The sequence below is a fragment of the Lissotriton vulgaris genome, chromosome 2_1 (genome assembly GCF_964263255.1).
Source record: "Lissotriton vulgaris chromosome 2_1, aLisVul1.2, whole genome shotgun sequence".
In the NCBI taxonomy this organism is placed as follows: Eukaryota; Metazoa; Chordata; class Amphibia; order Caudata; family Salamandridae; genus Lissotriton; species Lissotriton vulgaris.
The window spans coordinates 1833375402-1833394392 of NC_141687.1; the positions used below are offsets into that span (position 1 = coordinate 1833375402).

Consider the following 18991-nt stretch of genomic DNA (forward strand, 5'->3'; position numbering starts at 1 on the left):
GTGAGGGTGAAAGGGTGTGTTAGGGTCAGAGGGTGTGTGAGAGGGTGGGTGATGGTGGGTGAGAGGGTGAGGGAGGGTGAGTGAGGGTGAGGGGAAGAGAGGGTGAGGGGGTGTGAGGGTTAGAGGGGTGAGAGGGTGTGTGAGGGGGAGAGGGTGTGTGAGGGTGAGAGGGTGTGAGGGTGAGGGTTGTGAGGGTGAGGCTGAGAGGGTGTGAGGGTGATGGGGTGTGAGAGTGAGAGTGAGGGGGTGTGAGGATGAGGAGGTGTGTGAGGGTGAGGGGGTGTGAGGGTGAGGGGGGGTGAGAGGGTTGTGAGGGTGAGGAGGGGGTTGAGGGTGTGAGGGTATGTGAGGGTGGGTGAGGGTGTGTGAGGGTGTGTGAGGGTGAGAGGGTGTTAGGGTGAGTGAGGGTGAGGAGGTGTGAGGGGGAGAGTGAGTGAGGGTGTGAGGGTGTGAGGGTGAGGGGGTGTGAGGGTGAGGGTGTGAGGGTGATGGGGTGTGAGAGTGAGGGGGTGTGAGGGTGAGGAGGTGTGTGAGGGTAAGGGGGTGAGGGTGAGGGGGTGTGAGGGTGAGGGGGGTGAGGGTGAGAGGGTTGTGAGGGGGGGTGAGGGTGTGAGGGTGTGAGGGTGTGTGAGGGTGGGTGAGGGTGAGTGAGGGTGTGTGAGGGTGAGAGAGTGTGAGGGGATGTGAGGGTGAGGGGATGTGAGGGTTAGAGGGTGTGTGAGGGTGAGGGTGTGTGAGGGTGAGAGGGTGTGTGAGGGTGAGTGAGGATGAGAGGGTGAGTGAGGGGGTGTGAGAGTGAAGGGGTGTGAGGGTGAGGAGGTGAGGGTGTGTGAGGGTGAGGGTGTGTGAGGGTGTGTGGGGGTGTGAGGGTTTGAGGGTGAGTGAGGGTGAGAGGGTTGTGAGGGTGAGGGGGTGAGGGTGAGGGTGTGAGGGTGAGTGAGGGTGTGTGAGGGTGAGAGGGTGTGAGGGTGTGTGAGGGTGAGGAGGTGTGAGGGTGAAGGTCCCAAGTAAATGGTGGTGGGCAGACATCATAAGACAGAGAGAAGAGACTGTGTGGTGACTGCGTTGGTCAGTTTCAGAATCAGGAGGGGCAGAGTCAGCACAGTCTGCGAGGAATCAACGTGTCTAGAGGCAAAGCATAGCGAATGTAGCATTGCAGTTAGCAAGTCAAGTGTTTTCAAGCTGAGTGTCCCTAGAGAGATTGCAACACAGCAACAGCATTGAGGAGCGAGGCTACTGTAAACAAGAACGGTAGGCTTTCACTTTCGTCCCCCAAAAAACAAGAAAGGTGCAGAAAACGCCGAACAAAACACAGCTTCCCTGAGAACTGGATGCAAAGAAAAACCAAGCTCTTGGCATTGCTGTGGCGGGGGGCGGGGGAGCGGGAGCGCATTCATTTGAAGTCTGATGCCAAGGCTCAGACAAATGGTGTGCGAAGTGCCCGCGAGGGGGCGGGGGAGCGGCAGCCTGAGGTCTGATGCCGAGGCACAGACAAATGGTGGTGTGTCGCGTGGCTGGCTCTGTGCACACGCATAGCTCACATGAACTGTACGCGATCCGCAGTTTGGTAGACTTTTTGAACCGCTTACTATAAATCTTGCAGATTTATCCCTGCTCGATGTAATAGGCGAGACCCAAAAATGGGGACAAAGGTCTGCCTAGTTGCTAGCACTCTATTCCACTGCTGGACAGTACTGTTAAAATCTTGGGCAGGGTAATACTATCTATGGTGCCTTTTGGCTGTACCGCAATCACAATCATGCTGAGGTTGGTCTTGGCTTTGTGGAGGATTATATAAAACTACATCCTCTGCTATTGTGGTTAAGAGTGTGGACAAAACTGGAAGCCCATTTTACGAGAGTTGTACTATTGGATTGCTTTGCCCTAGTAAGTGCTTTGAACATTCCCTAGCTGACATACGTTAAAATAAGCTTGAACAATTTGAAGGTTCTAGAGCTGTACTTTTTTTCTTTTAGAGTTTTATTTAGCACAAACTTGAACTGAGGGTTTCAGAGCGCTTTACCTGAGCACCACTTGCGTTACAGATGGACACATTCATTTTTGTTAGGCATGGGGAGATTCAGTGATTTGCTCAGAATCCCAGGATGTTGGGCGTCCGTGCCGAGACTCAAACCAAATTCCCCAGCTTCGAGGTCGACCGCTTTAGCGATTAGGCAAGATCCTCTCCCCGATCCTGAAAATTCTCTGCACTTGGCACTTTATTTGGCAAAAGGCCGCTTTTTTAAATGGCGCCATAACGCCCACAAGGCAGAATTATATGCCAGGCAGTCAGGTATACCCCTTTGGACCACAATTGTAAGCCCTGCTCCAGAGGAATACTTACAATTCATCTCAAACGAATGGAATAGATTCCTCCTTACAAAGCTGCGCTTTAATCTTGTTCACTTCTTGTTGGTCTTCCCTACCCAAGAGTTGTGCTTTACATCCCTTCCCATATGCTCCTGTGATGACAGGCCCGGACATAGCACTGTGCACTTTATTTCATTCTGCACGCTTTAAACTACCCACCGAAAACGCTCCTGAACCCAATATTAGACAGAACCAACATCAGATCTCATAAGGAAGCATTTTTCATTTTACAGCAACTTAAGAGCCCCGAGGTGCGTTATGCCGCGATTCATTTTATCAACTTACTAGAAATAGAGAATGATATGAAACAATACATTTTTGATGCTTTTATGATTATCATAATAGTTTATTTTTATTAAGACATAGCAGTCGTTGTGCATGTTATTTGAATTGGGTTATTAGTATCAACCATTGTTTTCTTTTAATGTATTGTGTCTGCATGTACTTTAAAAGCTGTTATTGCAGCCAAATTAAGTTTGTCTTGATTTGATATGTATTTTTGGAGCAGAAGTCAGTGGATCATATGGAGCTCAAGTAAAAGCAAAACATTACTCAATTTTCTCGATTTCTGAAAGAATTAGTTCACTTCTACCAACATTAACACTTTCCAAATAGACTAAGCAGAAAACCTTCATTGTATCATGTATTGTCCCCTTCTCTTCTACCACAGGAGGACACAGATATAAAGATAGACTGCATGAACGGAGTCAAACTTCCCAACGCCAAGATCTGCAATATCAGCTTTCCATTTTTCCGGTCGAAGGCTAGGGTAAGAAAACCAAGGGATTATTACTTGACTACACAAGATGTTTGCTTTAATCAACTCATAGAGTTGCAAGGGTAGGGTGGATGTAGTACATCATTGCCTCCAAACACTGTAAAGACTGGATATCATCTCCCAGAATACAATGGAATGGATCATCATCTCTCAGTACACCAGCTGGTTTACATCTTTACTGCTGAGTGCTGTGAGGCTTGTATATTTTAATTTCTAAGTATTTTTCTCATTGAGGTATTGGGTCCCTGTGTTGTTGAGGCATTTGTAGGCATGGGTGAGTATCTTGAAAGTGGCTCTCTTCTCAACGGGGATCCAATAGATGTTCCGTAGGTGTTGGCTGATGTGCTCATGTCCGGGGATCCCTAGGACAAGTCTGGCTGCGGTGTTCTGTATCGTCTGGAGCTTGCAGAGGAGAGACTTGTTGATGCCGGCGTAGATTGTATTTTCGTAGTCCAATCTGCTGGTTATGAGTGCGTGGGTGACTGTCTTCCTTGACTCGGGGGGGGATCCATTTGAAGGTCTTTTGTAAGATGGGGAGAGTGTTGAAACAGCTAGAAATGACGGCGTTGACCTGCTTATTCGTTGAGAGGGAGGAGTCAAGTGCGTTGCCAAGGTTTGGGTCGGAGGGCTGCTGACGGTGGGTGAGCCACCAGGAGTTATTCCATGCTGACTGGGTAAAAAGATGGTTTGAATGAACTGGCTACCATCGAAACGCATCAACGCTGTGTTTTCATAATCTGTGTAGTAGCTGGAACTGCAGATAGAAAAGGAAATACAATCAATCGAGCTCCAGCTAAACATATCTTCTAACACAGATATGTATTGTCTGTGACAAAGTGTGCTGTCTTGTTTTGTACTCTCTATTGTACCCCTTTTTGGTAGTGTTGTATGCCTTGGAAGTTTTTTATCTGTGTATGGAATGTTAATTTGAAATATTATTTTTAGAATGATATACAAAATATGTTTTGTCAATGCTTTTATTCATGTTTTTAATATACTAAAATAAATCAGACTTATATACTTTTTACACCTTTGTTGTTAAAGCTTTGGGTCAATGACCAGACTCCTCCCTGTATAAGTTTGAGTGTGAGAGCATCAGGATTGCTAGATTGAGTAAGCAAGAAGAAGTACAACACCAAAGGAAGTCTTCACTTTTTCTGTTCAAAAACAGAGATGGCCACACCTTTTGGAAGATCGTTAACTGCCCTTTTTAAAGAAATTCATGGCACCAAAAGTAGATTTGTTATCTCCATACACAAGTGGATGGATTATTTTAGCAAGGTCTACTGTGTACCCTATGAAGACAATGTCAAGGGGCTCTGGGTGACACTTCTGACCAAACAAAGGCTTGCATCTTCACTCCTCGTATCAAAGTCACGATGTTGGTCTAGCGATAAAACAAAGCCCAGTTGGAAAAGCTCCTGGCCCAAACAGTGGCCCAGTGGAGGCATATAAACATAATACTACATTGTGGACCCTAATACTAAAAACTTTGTCAGGGCTGCCATGGTAAATGGAATTCCTCCCTCCTGGTCTGAAGCCATGATTGTCCCAATTTTTAAAAAGGGAGACAGAAACGACCCTAGCTGTTATGTGCAATCAAGGTCGTGTGGAGAGTATTACTAGCAAGACTGGAGACCTGAGTAAAAGAGAATTCAGTTCTCTCTGCAGTCCAGTACAGTTTCCACCAAGAGATGAGAACTACTGAGCAATGTCTCAACTGAAACTTGCTGATTCGCTAATACACAAAAGCCAAGATGGTGTGGTACACCTGGAATTAATGGACCAGAGCTGTGCTTTTGATACAGTCAACAGATCAAAGCTCTGCTCCATTCTGGCAGAAACAGTTGTGGAGGAGTCTGTAATTACCCTATTGAGCCATGCATACTGATATCACAGTCTGGGTACATTGTAGTCTAAATGGTAAATGTACGGCCCTTATCAAGTCCGTGGGGTGCCCAAATGCTGTGTCTTGGTGTATTTTGTATTTAATCTGTACACCAACCCACTGGAGAAACACTTAGGGATACATTAGGATGTAGGGCGGATCGCCACCGCCCGCATGGCGGTGCGATCCGCCCTACATCCTTCCCCACCCGCCGCCCATTTACCCCCTGCCATATTAGTATGGCGGGGGGTACCACGGCGGACGGGAAGACCGTCCGCCGCTTTTCCGCCCGGTCTACAAGTTGACCGGGTGGAAAAGGGTTTAATATGGTGGCGGTGTCTGCTAGACACCACCATCCATATTAGCACGGGGCGGAAGCATGCCTTTCCATGGCGGCATTGCACCACCAAGGAAAGGCATGCAGATTTTGCTTTCAGGGGCCCATTGCGGGCCCCCAGGTTATTAGGGGGTTGGAGGGTGCACATGGGGGGTACCTATGGTACCCCCTGCATTGTCATGGACATGGTGGCAGGTACCTCGCGGTGCCTGTCACCTTGTGCATGACAATGCACGCAGTGCATTCCCAGCATTGTGGCGGGCGGTACTGTGAGCAATACCCGCCACAATGCTGGGAATGGAGGATGCCACCGCCACGGTGGCGGTGTCATCCTAATCGCCGGTGCAGGACCGCCGCACCACTGGCGGCCGGTCTCAGCACCGCTAGGGTGGCGGGTGGACAGAAGTCCACCCGCATCCTAATGGGCCCCTTAGTGAGCACTAGGAAAGATGTACCCCAACTGGGCAAGGGCCCAATTTCTGTCCTACTGTATGCGTCCAGTGCAACCCTGCTGGCCACAACAGCATATGGCCACTAGCATCTTCTGGGCAGTTTTACTGGTTTTGTGAGTGTAGGAACTGGGGTCACCAGTTCCCCGGGTGGTAGCTTGGCCCGAGCAGGTAGGCACCCGAAAGCTTAGGTGTTAAGTGACCACACAGCACGCACATCCACTGAGACAATAAAACGCACGCAATGACTGACGCCACTCCAGTGAGTTTGAGTAAAAATCAAATAGCTTTTATCTAGAATAAAATTCAGGTTCGGCAAGTCAATCAGGGTGATCAATAAATCCAGGTATCCTTAACTCATTGGTACGTTTCATCAGAGGAGCAAAGGGATCAATTCAATAATCAATGCAGCATGTCTCCATAACCATTTCATTACAAGAATAAACGCTTCATTACTCAGCAATAAACATTTCATGGAATAACTGTAGGCTTTCATTTAGCATTTCATTTGGCAGGAGTAAAGCACTTCCCTGAGCAGAAATAACCATTCCATTGAGGGTGAAACATTTCATGAATCAGGAATAATCAGACCCCTACAAATCAGGCCACATCTGATTAGGCAAAACTCACTAACTCCTTAGGTCAGGAATAAACATTTCATGAAATAACCAGGAGCAGTCCTATTCTTTTAGGGTACAGGCAATATTTCATTCAACAGGTCCCAATAGCAATTTTGCTCAGCAAGCTCCTCGAATCGGCAGGCCTGTTATAAGGTTTTCCTATCTTCTCCAGCTTAAAAATAACAGCACTCTAAGTAGGGGTTACCTCTCTCTTAGCCCAAAACTACTAAATGTTTGCTGTGGGCACTTGCCCGGTCCAGAGCACGTTGTGGGTGCAATAAGGGCCAATGGGGCCCAACAACAGTCTGCCCCGGGGGAGGGGCGAACTCGGGCCTTCTCCGGCCTTCCGCTCTCCTCCCCGGGGGTTACCTTAGTCTTCGGCTCCTCGGGGAGCCCTTGCTGTGGTTTTGTGTGAAGGGGAGGGTTTGTATTCCCTCTGGAGCCCCCCTGTCGTGTTCCTTCCTGTTCCCTTCCTGCTCCCGGGCCTACTGTGATGCTCGGGGCCCGGGAACCAATCTGGATGCTGGCGTAATGGGGGCGCGGCCTCTGCGGCCAATCACTGGGCAGTCCTGGTGGGTTGAGGCTTCAGGCCTCGTCGGGCCTAGCACGGACTGCAGCAGCGGTCTTCTTCTCAGGGGTCCTTCCTCACAGGACTGGGCGGCGGCGGTGACTGAAGTTTCTAGGTGCACTGGCGGGCAGCACCTCTCCCGAACGCCTTCCCGGCACAACGACACGGCGGCGGCCCTGTCTTGGCACCGGGGGCCGCCGGGGGCAGATGACGGCAAGGCCGGAAGGCTCCGGGGGACTCCCGCACTGTAGCGGTAAGTTGGGCAGCCGCTTGCAGGACCAGACGGCGCAGGTCAATAATAGTGCCTTGAGGCCACAACAGCTCACGGGGCACAGCGCTCGCAGGGCAGGATGAGAGCTCAGGAGCTTCGTGGCGCTTTGGGGGCAGTTATCAGTTTGGTTCAGTTTTAGGCCGGATGGCAGTTCAGGCCAGACAGGTCAGGTCAGGGTTCCAGCGCTAAGGAAGAGTGCTTCTCAAGCAGTTAGACATGGCAAGACAGACCACACAACAGTGGCAGATCAGCAAAGGGGCCCCAGGTGGAGTCAGGGAGCGCAGGGGGTGACACAGCGCAATACCTGGTTGATCCCCAGTAGTCCTGTGGCAGTTAGGTTTCTTCTTGGCGCTTGGTGGTTCCTGCGCCCTTAGTAGATAGATGGTTGGGGGCAGATTTATGTTAACTGGCGCATCCCGAGGGATGCGCCAGTTAACATGCGCCACAGTGCGCCACAGCTACGCCACCCATGGTGCGCCGCATTTATGATGCGGCGCACCATGGGGCAAAAACGGCACAGATGCGTCACGCATCTGTGCCGTAAAAGTGACGCATTGCTGGAGTTGCATCGCAAGCGCGACGCAGCTCCAGCAATGCTCTGGGGGGCCTATTCTTTCAATGCTGCCTCAAGCCTTACGCCTGCTTCAAGCAGGCGCAGGGTTTTGACGCAGCATTGCCCTGAAAGTGACTGAGTGAAATCTCATAGATTTCACTCAGCCACTTTCAGGAGGCGTTCCTGCGCAGGAACGCCCCCCCCTGCGCAGGAACGCCTCCTCATGGCGCAGTGCTGTACAACGTGACGCATCTCCTAGATGCGTCACGTTGTAAATAGGGCGCAGGGATGCGCCACGTTTCCGCGCTGTTGCGTCACGCAACGGCGGCGTAAACGTGGCGCAAGCCTTCATAAATCTGCCCCTTGGTTTCTTGAAGGGGGGGGGGTTTGAGTTGAAGGCTGCTGACAGGATTCCTCAGCAGGTCACTGCAGGGGGTCCCTGGGTTCCCCTCCCGCCGGGCCAGATCAGTGGCTAGTTCCGTGTTCCTCACACAGCTTGGTGGGCAGCACCTAAACCCTGTCACCCCCAGTGGTATAGGTTTCTGACTAGGCCCTACCGCCTAAGTCTACTGCGTAGGTTACCCCAGGTCAGTGAAGCCCCAACTGACTGAAAACTTTCCCTCCTTTTCTTTATATAGGCCCAGGTCAGGGGACCACCCTTTAAGGCGGTAAAAGCAGACTCCGTCCCTATTCTACAAGGTTCCAGGAGCTTCCCTACTCCAGCTATGGGCAGGCAAGGCAGGCTGGTATTGCAACAATGTTTAGGGGTTCCAGCCAGCTCCTGGCAACTTGGGTGCTACTAGAAAGGCCATGCTGCAGTAGCAGGGGCCTATGGCAGCCATGTTGGAAGTAGAGAGCACCTGCACCTTAGCACTGGTTTTAACATTACACAAGGCATCTCAACCTCACAGGGCCTATACAACTTCGTTACGATGGGGGGGACATCCTGAATTAGGGGAGCGAAAAGCGAAAAATTTCAGGGAAGAGGGCCAAGTCCAACAGTGAGAGACCTGGAATTAACAAACAATTTAACTAAGTCTTTCACAATGACATGAGGGCCAAAGAATACAAGAAAGGGTGCCCACGATGTCGATACCACTAGAGTCGGTTGGGTTAACATTTTTACATACATGCTTGGGCATCCCGTTCCACTCCACACGACATCAACAACCATTCTCTCGATCTATTGAGGCTCTTTTTATATTTGCTTCTAAAGTAGGGAACACACCTATACAAGAGTTGTTAATCATTTACAATTATAAATGCAAGTCTGTGGTCTCCTATTGAGCAGCGTTTTGGGGGCACTCATGTTGCGCTTCCGCAGCATGCTTAGAACTCATTTTTGAGAAGTGGGTGTTCTAAACTAAAATATGTCTCTTTCACTGCTGATCTTCATATGGGCTTCTAGCAGGCTATATGAAGGGAGTGTTTGTCCCGGGATCAGGCCCTATCATAGGGCTATCTAAAAGATGACATGTTGGGAGCTCTTAAGCTGTTCTCGGACCCGGAATCTATGGAGATGGGTAAACAACTCTACTCTAATCACTCTGAAAATAAATGTCAGACTGTCGGCCGAATCTTGCATAGCCTCTGTACTCTCTCACATTCATTTGCCGACATCTAAGGGGCCCAGAGCCACGTCTCCTTCTGGTAAAGAGCCCTCAGCACAGGTCTTACTTGACGTGTTTAAGACTGGATCAAATGCATAATCGTGTCTTGTTCCCTGACAGCCGCTCCCTTTCATGAAGCATCTTTTATTTCCATGTGAAGCAGTTCAGAGCAAAGCAAGTTGCACTTTGTCTTTATTTTGTACATTATATTCTGCTGATAGGAAACGCTATTTATTTCTGATCTTAAGATCTTTTAACATCAAACATGGGAGGCAGCCTTGGCAATAACAGCACTGCAGCAGCTTCCAACAGAATGTGCAGTTTAGCTGTAATTCATTCCATTCTAAGGACTCTGGATACAAGAAAGTGTTATGGTTGTATAGATCAATGGTAACTGGATGAATAGTATGGAGATGCTATGTCCTTGGTTATAGGTAAAAAAAATTCGAGTGACAAACTCCTTTCGGGAGGGTTTAGAGTAAATGATTTGTACTTATATGACTTTTGTAAGTTGATTAAAGACGTTGATTGATTGATTGATGCTCACCCGTACCATGCAAAACTGTCTCTATACTGAGATATCCACAGAGTTCTCATAGTATTCTTCCATTCTGACGCCCACCATGTACCGAGATATTTAATGAAAACAATGAACAAAGGAGGATTGAAATAGTGACATTGGATAATTGGGAAGTCAGTGGCAGCAGCACTCACTCTTACTCATTCAATGAACGCTAGGAACAAAGGATTAACTGCTAGATTCATCAAGGAGCCGTTTTGCGAGTCCTTAATAGCGATTACTAAGGAATCGCTATTAAGGACTCGCAAAACGGGATTCATGTAGGAATCGCTAAATGAATTGCGATTCCTACACATTCCTTATTTGCGATTAGCAAATACTAATCGCAAATAAGGATGCGATTTCAAGGGTGCCAGGGGTGTCCAAAGGACACCCTGTAGCACCCCTGAAATGGAAATGTAGAGTCATGTTGCGCACACAAATGTCCAAAGGACATGTGTGTGTGTAACATACAACTGAGAAAAATGCACAAAAGTGCATTTTTCTCAGTTTTCGCTATTTACCACGAAGTCTGACTTCGCGGTAAATAGCGGCAAAAAATAGCGAATTCGCAATTTTTTATTGGGTCATGAATAGCATTTAAGGAATCTCAAATTGAGATTCCTTAAATGCGATCGCAATTTTAAAAATCGCATTTTTTTGCGATTTCTCAAATTGCGAGTACATGACCCAATGATGAATTTCAAATGCCATTTTTGGGGGCGCAAACGGCCGAATTCTGCGATTCGCACCATTTGCGCCCGCAAAAATGCTTCATGAATCTAGCTGTAAGCACCTTCTTTAAAGTAACCAGCACGCCACTTTTGCCTGAGCGGCTTCTGTTTTAGAAGGGAAATAAGTTTGCACTGTAGCTGCTTATCTTTGTACCTACTCTCTACTCTGCCCAAGTGGCAACCATTCTGTAAGGGAGGGAAGCTTGCTCCAGTGCCCGAGGAATGCCTGTCAGAGTTAGAGGGAAGCTTGCACTACATCTGCTGTGGTGGGCCAGCTCCTGGAGGAGGGATGGTTGCAGTGATACTGGCCTGATCTGTTCTTCTATGGTAAGGGGGAGAAGCTTGCAGCTCCTGGAGGAGGGGTGGTTGCACTGATACTGACCTGATCTGTTCTATGGTCTGTGGAGAAGTGTGGCTCACTGGTTAGAGCAGGCAGACCCTGAAGCAGAGGTCAGACCCGGGACCAGGGTTCAATTCCCGACGCAGCAGGGTGTTGAGCTCAAATGTCCACTGACTCGATAATTCTCGCTTCGGTGCCTGACCTAATCATGGGTTCCCTCTCTGCAACTCTGGGCATTAAGCTTGCTTAATCTCCACAACGGCCCCCCCGCGGCGGGATGCCTGGCTTTCACCTTGGGGATGCCCTGTAGGGGCTATCTCACAGGGAAAAAACCAGGACGGGTTCCCAAGGCAAGCGCGGAGATACCCCTTCGGGGGTCGATTCTGGCGCTATATAAGAAATATAATAATAATAATAAGGGGGAGAAGCTTGCAGTACATCTGCTGTGGTGGGCCAGCTCCTGGAGGAGGGATGGTTACACTGATACTGACCTGATCTGTTCTTCTATGGTAAGGGAGAGAAGCTTGCAGCTCCTGGAGGAGGGGTGGCTGCACTGATACTGACCTGATCTGTTCTTCTATGATAAGGGGAGAAGCTTGCAGCTCCTGGAGGAGGGGTGGTTGCACTGATACTGACCTGATCTGTTCTTCTATGGTAAAGGGCAGAAGCTTGCAGCTCCTGGAGGAGGGGTGGTTGCACTGATACTGACCTGATCTGTTCTTCTATGGTAAGGGAGAGAAGCTTGCAGCTCCTGGAGGAGGGGTGGTTGCACTGATACTGACCTGATCTGTTCTTCTATGGTAAAGGGGAGAAGCTTGCAGTACATCTGCTGTGGCGGTGCAGCTCCTGGAGGAGGGATGGTTGCACTGATACTGACCTGATCTGTTCTTCTATGGTAAGGGGAGAAGCTTGCAGCTCCTGGAGGAGGGCTGGTTACACTGATACTGACCTGATCTGTTCTTCTATGGTAAGGGGGAGAAGCTTGCAGCTCCTGGAGGAGGGGTGGTTGCACTGATACTGACCTGATCTGTTCTTCTATGGTAAGGGGGAGAAGCTTGCAGCTCCTGGAGGAGGGGTGGTTGCACTGATACTGACCTGATCTGTTCTTCTATGGTAAGGGGGAGAAGCTTGCAGCTCCTGGAGGAGGGTTGGTTGCACTGATACTGACCTGATCTGTTCTTCTATGGTAAGGGGGAGAAGCTTGCAGCTCCTGGAGGAGGGGTGGTTGCACTGATACTGACCTGATCTGTTCTTCTATGGTAAAGGGCAGAAGCTTGCAGCTCCTGGAGGAGGGGTGGTTGCACTGATACTGACCTGATCTGTTCTTCTATGGTAAGGGGGAGAAGCTTGCAGCTCCTGGAGGAGGGGTGGTTACACTGATACTGACCTGATCTGTTCTTCTATGGCAAGTGGGAGAGGCTTGCACTACTGCTGCCATAGATGTACCTGTTCTGATTGGAGGTCAGCTTTTTCTTTGCTGCTGCCACCAGTCCTGTACCCATCCTTTGTGTTGGGAAATATTGCATTGCTGTTTTAGTGTTACATACTGTCAGAGATCTGGCGCTGAAGTCTGTACAGGTTCATTCAGCAAAGCAAGCAAAATGCAACCTGGCTATTCAAAGCGACCGCATGCCCCCTTTAAGCAATGATCATCTAATGCCAAACCCTCGCCAATGTGCATGACTAATGTAGCTTTTCATCGTCCACTACTTCAAAGAGTACACATGGCAGACGCTGAAACTCAGACTGCACAAGTTTCTCATGAGAAGGAAAAAGACTATGAAAAAGAAGATGAAGTGTAACCCTCCAGACACCGAGTTAGTCCTTTGTGAATCCTCGTTAGCAGTGCCAAGCACGAGGGTGAGACTGGAAGTCTCTGAAGTGAGCGACCAGAGCAGGTTATGCGTCACAAGAACACTGCACGAAAAGCAACATGGCGGGACATGAATCAATATGGGGTTAGCCTCTAGTTTACCGTGATTTCAAACAGTCTGTGTGCGATTCCAAACTACAACGATCTTGTTCTTACTTTACGATACATCTTCCCGCTCATCTGTTTTTTCATTGCAGGCTGCCTTTCGATTGGATTTTGAGTTCAGCAAAACTCTTTTCAAGCCAACTGCGGAGCTGTATCTCGCTGCCAACAGGTATCATGCCCTTCGTTGTTTTTATTTTTAACGCATGTTTCTTCTATCTTTGTATGTCCTCGGTGTGACGTTAAAGATTGAAGTCTGGGAGAGTATGGGGTTTTTCCACTGATTCTCTGTGTAATATTTGGTGTGTGACGTAACCCCGCTAGCACCTCTGTGCAACTGGTTTATTAGACTGCCTTAACGAGGCTTAAGTGGCGCTGATGTAAAGTGCTCCAATGCATGTGTCCTTGTGTAATGTACCTGGTGATGATGTAAAGCGCTCCAATGCATGTGTCCGTGTGTAATGTACCTGGTGCTGATGTAAAGCGCTCCAACGCATGTGTCCTTGTGTAAGAAGAGAAGTGTGGCTCACTGGTTAGAGCAGGCAGACCCTGAAGCAGATGTCAGACCCGGGACCAGGGTTCAATTCCCGACGCGGCAGGGTCTTGAGCTCAAATGTCCATGGACTCGATAATTCTCGCTTCGGTGCCTGACCTAATCATGGGTTCACACTCTGCAACTCTGGGCATTAAGCTTGCTTAATCTCCACAACGGCCCCCGCGGCGGGATGCCTGGCTTTCACCTTGGGGATGCCCTGTAGGGGCTATCTCACAGGGAAAAGCCAGTACGGGTTCCCAAGGCAAGCGCGGAGATACCCCTTTGGGGGTCGATTCAGGCGCTATATAAGAAACATAATAATAATAATAATGTACCTGGTGATGATGTAAAGTGCTCCAACGCATGTGTAATGTACCTGGTGCTGATGTAAAGCGCTCCAATGCATGTGTCCTTGTGTAATGTACCTGGTGTTGATGTAAAGCGCTCCAATGCATGTGTCCTTGTGTAATGTACCTGGTGATGATGTAAAGCGCTCCAATGCATGTGTCCTTGTGTAATGTACCTGGTGCTGATGTAAAGCGCTCCAACGCATGTGTCCTTGTGTAATGTACCTGGTGATGATGTGAAGCGCTCCAATGCATGTGTCCTTGTGTAATGTACCTGGTGCTGATGTAAAGCGCTCCAATGCATGTGTCCTTGTGTAATGTACCTGGTGATGATGTAAAGCGCTCCAATGCATGTGTCCTTGTGTAATGTACCTGGTGATGATGTAAAGCGCTCCAATGCATGTGTCCTTGCGTAATGTACCTGGTGCTGATGTAAAGCGCTCCAATGCATGTGTCCTTGCGTAATGTACCTGGTGATGATGTAAAGCGCTCCAATGCATGTGTCCTTGTGTAATGTACCTGGTGATGATGTAAAGCGCTCCAATGCTTTCGGGTCGAGTTTGCGATATATAGATTTTGAAAAAAGTCTTAAAGAAAGCAATTATATATTTTTATGATCTGGGTTGCATTTTAGTGACAGTCTCGAGAAGGAGAGCACCCGGCACGACAACACCATCCTCATGGAGCTGCCTCTGAAGTACCAGGCGGACCTCCTGTTCACCAGGTATTGTATCACTCTTCGACACAACAGGATTCAACTCCTGGCTAAACGTGGGGTGCCGCTAGGACCACAGGGGCGAACCAGCCAACACCCGGTCAATGCATAGCCTGACCCGAGAGCCTGCTCAGCTGTACTCAGTGCATGCACTTGAGGGACAGGGGACTATGCTTGAGTGTGTGATGAAGTCACTCACTCACTGCATGTCTTTTAAAGATTGAACATGTACATGAGCCTAAACATATATTTCCCTCAACAATGACACTTATGGATAATGGACAAGTCATGAGCTACCTCTTGACCTTTTCCGGCCCCTACATGTGCCTTCACTACCACCTGCAGCCCTCATCCGACGTTCAAACATGATCTATTCTGCAACAAGGATCACATCCTGTGCATGGGAGAAGTGGCAGGATAGGTTTTGAGGTGCTTGTGTGATGCAATGCGCGCAAAGGGAATGAAGGCGCCCATGATCTCACGCCACTGAGTTTGACATCAGAGGAGGCTGGGACTAGACACAGCAGGTGGTACTCGGAGGTGTGAGAAGGTCTGGGCATATGACAGTGTGGTACCACCCTTGAAGCTGCCCATCAGTATACGTGGGTACACCTGTTCTTATGAGCTTGTGCATAGGAATGTGAGGCTGCGCAGAGCATATGAGGCAAAACCTGGTCCGAAGAGGATATCCTGAGTGAACAAGTCTATGCTTGGACATATGAAGCACTATTCGTCATATACGTCTGGGTATATAAACTGTTTTACTGTCATGAAAGACTCCACAGGGCCTATACAGCTGTGCTTGAACACACTCAAGTCTGATCTTTCCATCACACGGCACAGTCACAGGGGCGGATTGGCACTGCGGGCACTCGGACATGGGCCTAAGGGCCGGTGTCTCAGTGCACTCTGTAGGCCGATTTTTCCCCTTTTACCAGTCCACAGAGAGCACTGTCAAGGAGAGAAAAGCAGCTGCCGGAAAGCGGCCAGTTCAGTGATGATCAGCTGTGGCCTCTCCTTGACCCCCTGCCCTGCCAAGCAAACACCTGATGGTGGGCTGGGGAGGGGTGATTGTGTGCCAGATTGGCCTCCTAGGGGGCCAGGTGTTGCTCAGGCCTATGAGCCATTTTCACCTCGGCGCCCTGGGGCCCAAGCAGCCCAGAAACAGTGTTTGCTTTCACACCTCGCCGACAGCCCTTCATTCAGGGCATAGTTGGGAGGAAGAATGGGTCTCACTATGGGGACCAGGTGATGTGGAGAACTGCACCATCTTCACCTTAGCCCTCCCCTCCCTGCCGCCGCCCCATGGATGGCCCAGAAGCTATATTTTTGCTTTAGCCCCTCTCTTGCCACGCCATTGCCCTGAGTGAGTGAAGGGCTGGGAAGGGTTGAGTAATATACAATTAGCTGGGGCCAAGCTGTTTTCAGGTGCTTCTGTTGGAGGGCTGGGGAGTAACATTTTAATAGAAAGGGGCCTTGCTGTTTTCAGACGCTCCTGAGCTGGAGGGCTGGGAATCATTTTTTAAGAGAAAGGGGCCTCGCTGTTTTCAGGTGCTCCTGCACTGGAGGGCTGGGGAATCATTTTTTAAGAGAAAGGTGCCTCATCCTGCGCTGGAGGGCTGGGGAATCATTTTTTAATAGAAAGGGCCTTGCTGTTTTCAGGTGCTCCTGCGCTGGAGGGCTGGGGAATCATTTTTTAAGAGAAAGGTGCCTCATCCTGCGCTGGAGGGCTGGGGAATCATTTTTTAATAGAAAGGGCCTTGCTGTTTTCAGACGCTCCTGCGCTGGAGGGCGGGGGAATAATTTTGTAATAGAAAGGGGCCTCGCTGCTTTCAGGCGCTCCTGCGCTGGAGGGCTGGGGAATAATTTTGTAATAGAAAGGGGCCTTGCTGTTTTCAGATGCTCCTGCGCTGGAGGGCTGGGGAATAATTTTGTAATAGAAAGGGGCCTTGCTGTTTTCAGATGCTCCTGCGCTGGAGGGCGGGGGAATAATTTTGTAATAGAAAGGGGCCTCGCTGCTTTCAGGCGCTCCTGCGCTGGAGGGCTGGGGAATAATTTTGTAATAGAAAGGGGCCTTGCTGTTTTCAGATGCTCCTGCGCTGGAGGGCTGGGGAATAATTTTGTAATAGAAAGGGGCCTTGCTGTTTTCAGATGCTCCTGCACTGGAGGGCTGGGGAATCATTTTTTAAGAGAAAGGTGCCTCATCCTGCGCTGGAGGGCTGGGGAATCATTTTTTAATAGAAAGGGCCTTGCTGTTTTCAGACGCTCCTGCGCTGGAGGGCGGGGGAATAATTTTGTAATAGAAAGGGGCCTCGCTGCTTTCAGGCGCTCCTGCGCTGGAGGGCTGGGGAATAATTTTGTAATAGAAAGGGGCCTTGCTGTTTTCAGATGCTCCTGCGCTGGAGGGCTGGGGAATAATTTTGTAATAGAAAGGGGCCTTGCTGTTTTCAGATGCTCCTGCGCTGGAGGGCGGGGGAATAATTTTGTAATAGAAAGGGGCCTCGCTGCTTTCAGGCGCTCCTGCGCTGGAGGGCTGGGGAATAATTTTGTAATAGAAAGGGGCCTTGCTGTTTTCAGATGCTCCTGCGCTGGAGGGCTGGGGAATAATTTTTTAAGAGAAAGGGGCCTCGCTGCTTTCAGGCGCTCCTGCGCTGGAGGGCTGGGGAATAATTTTGTAATAGAAAGGGGCCTTGCTGTTTTCAGATGCTCCTGCACTGGAGGGCTGGGGAATAATTTTTTAAGAGAAAGGGGCCTCGCTGCTTTCAGGCGCTCCTGCGCTGGAGGGCTGGGGAATAATTTTGTAATAGAAAGGGGCCTTGCTGTTTTCAGATGCTCCTGCGCTGGAGGGCTGGGGAATAATTTTTTAAGAGAAAGGGGCCTCGCTGCTTTCAGGCGCTCCTGCGCTGGAGGGCTGGGGAATAATTTTGTAATAGAAAAGGGCCACGCTGTTTTCAGATGCTCCTGCGCTGGAGGGCTGGGGAATCATTTTTTAAGAGAAAGGGGCCTCGCTGCTTTCAGGCGCTCCTGCGCTGGAGGGCTGGGGAATAATTTTGTAATAGAAAAGGGCCACACTGTTTTCAGATGCTCCTGCGCTGGAGGGGCTGGAAATAATTTGGTAATAGAAAGGGGCCTGTCTGATTTTCAGGTGCTAAGCTTCTAGGATATTGTCACCTTGGCCCAGTGTCCTTCACAAGAACATTATCCTCCCACTTACATTCCTTGTGTGTTTCATGAAAGGGCATGGCCGCGAATGTGGGCCACGCCCGTGAATGTGGGTCATGCCCCGCAAATGTGGGCCACGCACTGCAAATGTGGGTCACTTTTTTCGTCAGTGCCCGGGCCAAATTGTGATCCCAATCCGACCCTGTTCAGTCACCACACTTGTAGATCAACGTGCCTCATGGCAGCCATTCACAGGAGGGATGAGTGCAACAGGGAGATTGTGATGGCATGGGTTCGGCACAGAGATTACGGTATGAGCCTCATCCCTGTGTCCTCTTTCCTGAAGCACTGTCACCCCAGAATAAGACCGAACCCCTTGCCGCTTACAGGGAGTGAGTGTTTCAGTCAGAAATGGAAATACAAAAGGAAGAGATCCCCTCCCTCCCAGTCGGTGCTGTTCTTCGGGAACCTTCCTATGTCCAACCTGTAGGCTGCCGTGAAACCTCTCCTGTGGAGGCGGGGTGCCGCCGGCGACCATTTACTGCTCTAATTCGAGACAGTGCAGTGCTGTACACATTGCACGTCTATTCACTGGTGAGGCAGGACGGGACGCAGGGGGGATATACCCCAGACAAATACCAGACAGACTTCCAAAGCCCTAGTTGGGGGGGGAGGGGTCTCAGACTCTTCCCCCATTTCTTATTTCCCTCATATACATCCATCCATCCATCCATCCATCGGAGTGGCTGGGAGACATGGATTCATTATATGAGATTGTGTGCTGAGCAGTAAGACTGATGGCAGGGAGGCTCCTGCGGTAGCAGGCAGCAGCAAGCACTTCTGCTCTTTCCACAGAATCCACACAAAGGCTGAGGCTGATGCTTTCTGGGGCAGCCTCACAGCTTGGCCTGGTGGCTCCCAGATCTTGAGATCCTGCTCTGCCCTTCTGCTTCCTTAGCCTCTGCCCAGTTCCTTCTCAGGGCACAGGCTGGTGGGGACACAAAATGCATCTTCCTCCCTTTCCTACATCATCATAATACAGACAGTGTACTGCATGCTTGCCACTCACCATAAACCAGACAGCGTAGAGCAGAGCAAACGCCCACCATGATGCAGACACTGCATTCAAAGGTCCAGCCTTCACCCTAGTGCAGGCACAGTGACCAGCAGAGACGTCCCT

At 49.7% G+C, this 18991-nt stretch overlaps 1 protein-coding gene across 4 annotated transcripts in view; it reads left to right on the plus strand.

Moving 5' to 3' along the window:
- The window catches only part of ITGA11 (integrin subunit alpha 11), a 592938-nt gene that overhangs the window by 467475 nt on the left and 106472 nt on the right, over window positions 1-18991 (plus strand). For all 4 annotated transcript variants that reach the window (XM_086957973.1, XM_086957974.1, XM_086957976.1 and 1 more), the window contains 3 exons: window positions 3041-3139; window positions 13148-13224; window positions 14569-14658. In XM_086957973.1, the coding sequence (XP_086814099.1) occupies window positions 3041-3139; window positions 13148-13224; window positions 14569-14658 (266 nt within the window). The remainder of the gene's footprint in view (window positions 1-3040; window positions 3140-13147; window positions 13225-14568; window positions 14659-18991) is intronic.